We start from the raw sequence: 10,586 nt of genomic DNA, 5'->3' as shown, positions 1-10,586 counted from the left end.
GTTCATCACCACCTCCGGCGAGCGTGTGGTTTCTGGCCTCGTCCAGAGGCTCGGCTCGTTGGACTTCGTCAGGGACAATGCTGACACCTTCGCCAATGGGCCCTTCCCCAGGAACGGCAGCTTCTCTCTCTTCGTTGCGCACCGGATCTACATCGGTACTGCGCTGGCACGCAGGTTCCCTGCGGTGGTGTTGCTGGCACCGGATCCACCTGCACTCTCTGCGGCCCGTGGGATGCGTACCGATCGCACCGTTGGCAGCATGGAGGTGATGATAGCTGGTGCAGACGGCACCGGCAAAGCCGTAGCCGACACCAAGGACATCCCCACCAAGTACGGGCGCACGACCAAGCAGGCGCTGGAGCAGCAGCAGAACAACGCTGACACCTCCGCAGTGCCCGCGACACCGACACTTCTCCAAGCCTCCATGGACAAGCTGGCAACACCGGTCGCACCCGATGCCAACATGGTCGCGATCGACCCAGGCCGAGTTGGAGGCGCAACGCTAGAACCTTCTCCGCGGAGCCGACGAGGTGGCCCGTACCCAGCAGGCACTGAATATCACCCTACGTGAGTACAATGTGTCCCATGGCTTTGCTTTAGTAGATGCAGATCCTAGCAGAGTAGCAGCAACCCGACTTAGAGGTCGTAACTTAGAAAAAGGACTTGCATCGGGAAGCGAATTCCGGTATGTCTATGTCGGTATCCCTTATGCCGGCAGAGAAGCCGAAGTATAGTACTCCGGATAAAACACTTAGGGATGCTCAAGCCGCTGTTGAGGAATTAGAACGTTTATTGGGTGATGCTTTAATGAAGCAACAAGCCCGGGTTAAAGAATTACTTCTTGTTGCTGCTAAACAAACTGCATAGGTTGCCCGAAATAAGCCAGGTGCCGGAGCATCCCAAATCGCTCACTCGATTGGGGGCGCAGGGGGAAAGTTAAATGGGCAGGCATCGTCTCCCCATCCCGACAGAAAAAGAGAAGGGAGTATCAACTCCAAGCAGATAACAATGTATGTTCAAGTGTTAGCCGGAAAACAAAAGGCCGGGCTGAACAACGCTGGTCATGGTTATGCCGGTAATAACAATGCCAGCAAAAGAAGCCAAGGGGCAGGCCACGGCAATGCCGGGAATGGTCATGTCGGAAATGGTGAAGCCAGTCAAAATTATCGGCCCAGGAGAGCGGCGAACTCCGGTGGGGGAGCACAACTTCCAAAATACCCACGAGCTAGCGGCATGGCCCAGAGCCAGCATAATGACGATGACTCGGCGATGGAAAGAGCAGGATACCAGAGGAATCCTCTCAGCGACTGAGTCGTAGAAAGGCATTTGGTGGCACAAGATGCTCGACAACGGCTGGACCGGATTTACTTGTGCGAGATGATTGAAGCTAAAGGTCCACCGGGTCTGGCATGTTCCGACCCCCGAATCATGAGAGAAGAGCCACTGGTTTGCAACTTCCGGTTCCCCGGGATACAAGAACTTATGATGGGAGCACCAAGCAGGAAGATTGGCTTGCTGATTACACCACTGCAGTGTATGTGGCTGGAGGAAACTGTTGCTGGGCGATGAGATATGTGCCGTCAGTGCTGGTGGGACCGACGCGCATTTGGATAAACAACTTGCCAAGAGGTAGCATTGATGGGTGGCCATACTTTGAAGAAGCCTTTGTCAGTAGCTTCAGTAGCACTTACAAGAGGCCCAACCCTCCACAGCAGCTCGCCATGTGCCAGCAGCGCGAGAACGAAACCGATCGGGGATACTTGACCCGGTGGAGTGCCACAAAGGAACTCTTGTGAAGGAGTCATAGAAGCTCAAGCCATCAGTTGGTTTTGCGATGAATGCCGATGTGGATCTTCATTATGGCAGAGGTTGCAGAGGAATATGCCAACCACTATAGCCGAGATGATCAAGGTGGCAGACAGTTATGCACTGGGTGATCCAACTCGGCCAGCAATCGCGGCTGACCCATTGCCGAGATACCCTCCTTGCCAGGTTTTCTGGAACAACAACCACAATAAGAGAAGAGAAGATTTCGCAGATAGAAGATATGACCTGCAACATGTGGCCGCGGTACAACAATATCACCCGGAAGCCGGTGGAAGCCAGAGGTAGAAAACCGGAGGCCAACCATGGAGCGGCCATAAGAAACAGTGGGGGAAAGAAGCCGTGGCAGGACAAGCCCAAGTATACCATCGAGTCAATGCTTGATCAACCTTGAAGTTTCCATACTCTGAATTCGAGTAAGCCGGCGAATCATACAACTCGGCAATGATCTTGGACGCAACGCTTGATGAAGGAAGATTTCACCAAGTTACCTCCTCCACCTCCACTCACTGGAGCAAATGCTCAAGCCATTCAAGCTCCGGTTAACCGGCCTCAGCAGGAAGGAGTTCATCAGGTGTACAACAACAACAATAACAATGCAGAGCCGCGCACCTGTAGGCCGGAATGTGTATGAGGATCTGGATATGTGTTGTGTGGTCTTTGTGACAGAACCAAATGACCGACAGAGCCTACACCGGCGATCCATGGAAGTGAATGTTGTCATTCTAGTAGTTCCAAGATTCATGCAGTGGTCGGAACAGAACATCAGCTGGTCTCAAAATGATCATCCGAAAGTGATGCCAAATCCGGGTGGTTGCACTGGTGGTTGACCCGATCTTGTTCGGGCCAATAGTTAAGGTCAGATGCAGCAAAGTGCTTATTGACAATGGCAGCAACATCAATATCATGTACTGGAGTACAATGCACATGCTCGGAATCACCGAGAACATGTTGGAGCCAAGCCGAATAACATTCCATGGCATTGTGCTGGGATTTTCCTGTTCGCCAATGGGAAAAGTCCGGGTTGACGTGCTTTTCGGTGGCCGGGATAACTGCCGGATCGAAAACATCCTGTTCCAAGTGGTTGATCTCGATAACCCTTACCATGCCCTGCTGGGGAGACAGGCACTAGCAAATTTTTTGGTCTCAACTCATCTGGCGTACCTCAAGATGAAGATGCCGCCACAAAATGGAGTCCTTATTGTGGTTGGAAATTACAAGATCTCCCTGGAGACTGCTTCAGCCGGATCCTGCCTGGTCGAATCACTGGTCATTGCGGAAGAAAAGAAAGGGTTGCAACCAGTTGTCACGCTAGTGCAGTCGGCACAGCTTGGCATGTCCGGAATGAGTAACCCTCTGGGTGGAACGGCGTTGAAGCCTCCAAAGGAGACAAATGCCATTGTTCTTGACCCGGAACAACGAGAGCGCACCGTCCGCATTGGTTCTGGATTGAGCGAGAAGTAGGAAAGTGTGCTCATCGACTTCCTCCGTAGAATCGGAACATGTTCGCCTGGTCTACTAATGACCTGGTGGGTGTGTCGAGGGAGTTGGCTGAGCACTCAATAAATGTCCGGAAGGACGCAAAGCCGGTAAAGCAGCCCTTGCGCCGTTTTGCCAAAGACAGAAGGAAGATCATCGATGTGGAAGTTACCAAGCTACTGGTTGCCGGCTTCATTGTGGAAGTCCTGCATACCGAGTGGCTGGCCTATCCGATCCTGGTGGAGAAGAAAAAAAAGATGAAGACCCCAAAGCGGATAAAGCTTGGCGCATGTGTATCGATTACAGGCACCTGAACAAGGCATGTCCTAAAGATCCATTTCCTTTACCTAGGATTGATCAAGTGATCGATTCTACTGCTGGGTGTGCGTTGTTGTCTTTCCTTGATGCATACCCTGGTTTCCACCAGATACCCCTGAAAAAGGAGGATCAAATAAAGACATCATTTATCACCCCGTATGGGGCTTACTACGCTATATCACTATGCCATTCGGTTTGACAAATGCCACCGCAACATACCAGCATTGCATGCAAAAATACTTACATAACCAAATTGGTAAAAATGTGCAACTCTATGTCGACGATGTCATCATAAAAATCAAAGAAAAACATACATTAATAAATGACTTGAGAGAAACATTTGATAATTTGAGAAGATTACGGATGAAACTTAATCCAACAAAGTGCACTTTTGGTGTTTCGACTGGAAAGTTACTCGGTTTCCTTGTTTCTAGCCACGGCATAGAGGCTAATCCGGTTAAGATCTGGACGGTTGAAAAGGTGAAATTGCCCCAAACTCTCAATGATATGCAAAAAATTACCGGGTGTTTGGCATCCTGAAGCCGGTTTGTAAGCCGGTTGGGAAAAAAGCACTGCCTTTGTATGCACTGATGAAGAAAACCAACACATTCATCTGGACCCCACAAGCCGATGCGGCATTCTGGGAGTTGAAAAAGATGTTGGCCACCATGCAGATATTAGCATCTCCACTACCCAAAGAGCCGATGTTGCTCTACATTGAAGCCATAAACCGGGTTGTGAGCGCGGTAGTGGTGGTAGAAAGAGAAGAGGAAGGAAAAAACCATGCAAAGGCCGGTATACTACCTGAGCAAAGTGATGTCCCTCTCAAAGTAAAATTACCCTCACTACCAGAAGATGACCTATGGCATGTTCATGTCTACCAAGAAGCTGAAGCATTACTTTGAAGAGCACCCAATGACAGTGGTGTGTGCAGCTCCCATCTCGGAGATCATCGGCAACAGAGATGCCAGCGGCAGAATAGCCAAGTAGGCAATTGAGCTGGCTCCATATGTGCCTCACTATAAAAGAGGATATGCAATCAAGTTGCAGGCTTTGTCGGATTTCCTGGTGGACTGGGCCGAGATGCAGTATAAGCAACCTGAGCCGGAATCCAAGTACTAGACAATGCACTTTGACGGCTCCAAACTCAAAGAAGGTCTCGCTGCCTGTGTGGTCCTCACCTCACCACAGGGAGATCACCTCAGATATGTGCTGCAGATTCACTTTAGGGCATCGACCAATGTCACCGAGTATGAAGCACTTGTACATGGGCTCAAGGTGGCGAAAGAAATAGGAGTGCGCCGGATTATCTGTTACGGTGATTCAGATTTGGTGGTACAACAGTGTTCCGGTGATTGGGATGCCAAGGATGCAAACATGGCATCGTACCGGTTCCACGTGCAACAAATTGCCTGGTTATTTGAAGGCTGTGAATTCCATCATGTATTTTCGAGCAAACAATGAAGCAGCTGACACTTTGTCCAAGTTAGGCTCATCCAGGCAGGAGATCCCACCCAGCATAGCTCTGGCGCACCTTCGGAAGCCATCAATCAAGGCAAGCCCGGAATCAGAGTCAATTTTTGTTCCGGAAACAAATGTTGTTCCGATGGACATTGATCCAGTAAACCCAGGGACTGCTCCATCTAACATGGGGACTTCAAAGTCCAATCCGGCTGAGGCTATGTCGGTTGATAGAATGGAAATCGATGAGCCGGTTTTTGTCGTCCGAGAAGTGCCATCCTGGGTACAGCCGATCATGTCATACCTGGTCAGCGGTGAGTTACCGGCTGAAGAAGTTCTGGCCAGAAGAACCCAGAGAAGAGCAAAAGCTTACAATGTCATCAATGGCGAGCTGTACAAAAGAAGCGTCACCAGTGTCTTGCAGCGCTGTGTTGAGCTGGAAGATGGCAGAGACATACTTCGAGAGATCCATCAAGGAGAATGTGGGCACCATGCATCATCAAGGGCCCTGGTGGCGAAAGCATTCCGGCATGAGTTCTATTGGCCCGGTGCATTGGATGATGCGGAAGATATGGTTCGAAAGTGCAATGGGTGTCAGAGGTACAGCAAGCAGACCCACACTCCGGCTTCCGGCTTAAAGACAATGCCCATCACTTGGCCATTCGCAGTATGGTGCTTGGACATGGTCGGACCCTTCAGGCCAGCACGAGGAAACATGACGCATATCTTGGTCATGGTGGATAAGTTCACCAAGTGGGTGGAAGTTAAGCCAATCAAGAAATGTGATGGCCACACAGTTGTCAAGTTCCTAAAGGAGATCATCCTGAGATATGGCTACCCGCACAACATCATCATGGACAACGACACAAACATTTCCGTGGGAGAGTTTGCTCGGTTTTGCAAAGATAAGAACATTCGGCTTGACATTGCTTCAGTCGCACATCCTCAAACCAATGGGCAAGTGGAAAGAACAAATGCTTTGGTGTTATCCGGAATCAAACCCTGGCTCATCGAGCCTCTGCAGAGAACTCCGAGATGTTGGATTGAGGAACTTCCATCTTTACTGTGGAGCTTAAGAACCACGCCAAACCGGTCAACCGGATATACACCATTCTTTATGGTATATGGAGCAGAAGCGGTCATCCCAACCGACATAATCCATGACTCACCACAAGTTAAACTATAGACAGAAGATGAGGTCAAAGAGGCCCGAGAAAATGATGTCGATTTTCTCGAACAAGCAAGAGAGCTGGCACTGGCCAGATCGGCGGTGTATCAGCAGAACCTCCGATGCTATCACAACTGGAAGGTGAACCCTCGGGTATTTCGGGAAGGAGAACTCGTACTCCGGTTGGTGCAACGCACTGCAGGAGTGCATAAGCTATCACCTCCATGGTAGGGACCATTCATTGTGAGCAAGGCTCTGCACAATGATGTTTATTATCTTCTAGATGCACATGAGGCGAAACATAATGTCAAGGATAGGTCGGGTGAGGAGACCAAACGCCCGTGGAATGTAGCTCTGCTTCGTCCTTTTTATTCTTGAAGACATGATGTAGGTGTCTCTACACCCCTTCAATATTTTCTATGAATGAAATGCCGGCATCCCGAATGAAACTCGGGGACTGCCTTTGTCGTATTGCATGCTGTATATTTATCCTTTTTTGTTTATGCCGATTGGCTTGACTTAAATTTTCTATTCCGGTTTAGTAGTGTCTTTGCACCGAAAGTCAATCTTCGACTTCGCTGCTGTCCGCAACCTAGCTTCAGGGCAAGCAAGAGAAGCCGGAGGAATGTGAACACATGAAAAATGGCTAAGAAAATAAATGCCTAGCGATCCAGAACAAAACCTAACTAACCCTGGTTATACCGGTTTTCACAAAATTTTCCGGATTGCTTGAAGTTTTTCCTCTAAGTTTGAAAATGGTATGCTTAGCCAAAGGGATTTTTAACTCATACGTCGAACGCCTAATAAGGTAGACAGAGCCAAAGTCACGAAACTAAGTAGGCATGACATTCAACTCGGGGAATCAGCCCGGAGTATCCGACATTAAAAGTCTTAAACAAGATAGCAAAGTAGCAAGGTCACCAAAAATGACTCAGGTGTATATTACAGAACCAACCCGACATTCCAGGCATTTGACGAATAAGTTTTTTGAGATGCATGAAGCAAGATTCAAACACCACCGGCATGAGGATGGCCGGATGAAGAGCTTTCCAGGGCACGACTCTAGGAAGCCGGATCTTCAGGAGATGGGTCAACCGGCTTCGACGACTTTGAGGGAGGGTCTTCAACCTTGATATCCTCATCCATGGCCTCCTCACTGTCGTTGGATTAATTGACTGCCCTCAAAGTCGCTCGATCTCTTCATCATCCTCGACATCCGGCGGCGCCGGAATAAATTTGTTGACGGGGGCATAGTGAGCTATCTGGTAGGCCCGCTGTTGGCGTCGTTCCTGGAGCACAGGGTCAGTCATAGTTGGGGCACATCTGCGGTGTGTGGCCAGAGCATCGAGATCCAGGCTCTCGTACCAGGAGCAGACAGGCTTTAGCACGGTGTCCGCTTCGAAACACACAGAAGAGCGCCACCACTCAGTGAGCCGTGCGCCGCTTTCCTTATGCTGGGCAGCAAGGACCTCAACCTGGTCAGGCACCTTCTCCTCATGCCAGAGATTCATGAAAGTGAGGATGGCAGCATCCGACAGATCCTTGCCAAGCTTGTCCATGTATGACACCCGGGAAGCCAAGGCTGTCAGATGATCTTCCGTGTTCCAATGTTCAGCACGAGGAGATAGCTCATCCTTCCAAGATTCAGTGATGGCTTCCATAGCTTGGTCTTGGGACTTCAGAAAGGTGGCTGCAACAAGCAAATAACAATTCCGGTATAAATAAAATCTGGCATAAAGGTAAGAGACAGTAAAAATTCGGAAGGCCTAGGAAATTACTCCAAAATTGCTCGTCGAGCTTTTAAATGATCTTGGCCCAACTCTGCTTGGCCTTCTCCAGATCACAGAGATCCTTCTCAGCTTGGAGTTCCTCGCGAAGCCGGACCTGCACTTCAGTCATCTCCTTGGAATGTAGCTCATCAAGCTCTTTCCGAGCATCAGCTATCTCGGTTTGGCTGAAGTCGATGATCTTCTGAAGTTCAGCAAAATGGAGGCGTTTCATCTCGACGAGCTCTTCTCAAAGCCGGGCAGTTTCATCCTTCTCCTTCTGGAGGCCGGCCTGATGCTGGGATGAGAGGGTGTCCTTTTCACCTGCACCGAGATAGAGAAGATGAGCAAGTAAAAAATGAACAAGTGCAAACATAAAGCACAGAAGACAAACCTTGGAGGGCCATCACCCGGTCCAGTAGCTCCTTCAGCTGCGAAGGATCCTTAGCCTCAACTGTATACTGGAAAAACACAGTTATACCGATGAAGAATTACAGTACAATTATTGTGAACGGCAATTCGGCATTACAAAAAATACCGGCACAGAAGCATGCTGACAAGGTATTAACTAGTCAATGCCTACAGATTGTAGACTAGGGTTTCGTTGGATGTAGAGGGTAAGTAGATCTCGAAGGTTTCAGTCAAAAAGTACTCGACGAATATGAAACTAGGGCTGTGTTGACAGTAATTTTCGATCCTTTCTTTGTCCCTCGACTCCCCCTGTAACACCCCAAATTTCAATAAAAAGAAAATTTGAGAATTCCAGAAAGTAAAATTTCAAACCAACAAAAACTTTTCTTTTTGCATATAGTACCATGCATAGGACTTGTGCATTTGAGTGATATGCCATGATGATTGTTATTACTTGTATTTGATATGCTCTAAAACCCTAGAGTGATCATATGAAGATCACCAATCAAATAAATCAAAGAGGAAGAAATTCCATTAAATAGAAAACCCTAAAAACCCTCACATATGCCCTATGGCATTTTTATAAATTTTGACTCTAGACCTATTTGGTCTTCACCATTAGTTGAGTAATGTTATTAAACACTTACTACAACTTTTGGAATCAAAGATTCACAATTCAAATGGATTTCAAACACAAATCCCACTCACATATGATAATGGTCAAATTTGACAATTCTAGTCTGATCACCACTTTGAGCCCTTGCCATTCATTTTTCCCAAACCAATTCTTGCTAACTCTTTGCACCATTTCAAAGTCAACATCAAGGTGAACAACTTTGGTGAAGATCACCATGCCAAAATCATCTTTGATCATGAGCAAGGCTCATCCAAAGTCCCAACTTTTTAACATATGGAACAATCTACACTTAGCCATTTTGGCAAATATTTGAATTCTAAAAATTCCACCACCACCACAAATCACCTCTGGTCATTTACAACTAATATCAACACTCACATTTCAAAAAGATTCACCATTTGAATATTTTCAAATTTGGACAATTTTGTAATTTCCAAATTTGGGCACTATTTGCAACTATTGCAAATAGTGATTCTACTCAACCTAATCTACACTACCCTACCCCAATTGGTCCCCTGGTCCCCTTAATCCATTTTAATGCCAAATAGAAACCTAGGGAGAGAGAGGGCAAGGCTAGACATGGCCATGCTGGCCATGTCGCCCAACCCGACCACCTCCCTCTCTCCCATTGCATCCCTGCACTGGCCACCATGCCCCAGCTCGCCACCGTGCTCTCCTACGCCGCCCTAGCACCTCCACGGTCGAGCTCGACGGCGACAATGGCCGGACGACGCGCGCCCTGGACGTGCTCACCATGCCGGTGACGTCGCGCGTGGACATGCGCGCGGACGTCGCAGTACACGCGCCGCGCAGCCACCTCGCTCACGCCCTGGCCCCGCTAGCAACACCTTGAGCCTCACCGTGACACCGCGACGCCGATGGACACGCCCTCGACCACGACCCGCACCCGCCGTCGCCGGAGAAGCCAACCCTGGTCCGCCACGGGCGTGACAGACGCGGAAGCGAGGCGACCAAACCAGCCACCCCCTACCCTACCTGTCGCCATCCAGAGGACTACCGTGACGCCAGGAACACCACCGCGCCTTCGCCTAGCTCGCTAGACCGCCGGAGACGCCGCGCCCTTGTCAAGTTCGCCGCAGAGCCTCGGGCACTCGCTCGCCTATAAAAGGAAGCCTCGCCTCGTCGATTTCTTCACACCAGCCGCCTCACCTCTTCTCACTCGACCGCCAGAACCACTCCACCGTCGACATTAGCCACAGACGCCGCCCAATTTCTACCTCACTGCCGCACGCCGCCGCGGAAGCTCGCCGACGATTGGAGCCACCTCAGGCGACGCCACCTGTACCTGGAGCTTCGCCGTCGTCCACATCTACCCCAAGCACACTGCCATACCTTGCTGGAGCCACCGTAAGCCCTCCGACCCCCTACTGCCGCCGCCGCACCGTCGGGTTCTCGTCGGAGACGATGATGAACCACGGCCCTCCGATCCCCTTCTAATCCAACGCCTCTCATTGATCGGTACCGCTTCGGCGTTTAAAAGCCGCTGACATGCGGGACCCGC

At 49.6% G+C, this 10,586-nt stretch overlaps 1 protein-coding gene across 1 annotated transcript; it reads left to right on the top strand.

Moving 5' to 3' along the window:
• Nucleotides 1-2,832: 2,832 nt before the first annotated feature.
• LOC127328889 (uncharacterized) lies at nt 2,833-3,288 on the top strand. Its single transcript, XM_051355451.1, has one exon. It carries the CDS (start codon nt 2,833-2,835, stop codon nt 3,286-3,288), a length of 456 nt encoding a protein of 151 aa, XP_051211411.1.
• The last annotated feature ends 7,298 nt before the right edge of the window (nt 3,289-10,586 follow it).

The sequence above is a fragment of the Lolium perenne genome, chromosome 2 (genome assembly GCF_019359855.2).
Source record: "Lolium perenne isolate Kyuss_39 chromosome 2, Kyuss_2.0, whole genome shotgun sequence".
In the NCBI taxonomy this organism is placed as follows: Eukaryota; Viridiplantae; Streptophyta; class Magnoliopsida; order Poales; family Poaceae; genus Lolium; species Lolium perenne.
The sequence above is the reverse complement of the archived record's forward strand: the minus strand, read 5'-3'. Positions and strand labels throughout refer to the sequence as shown.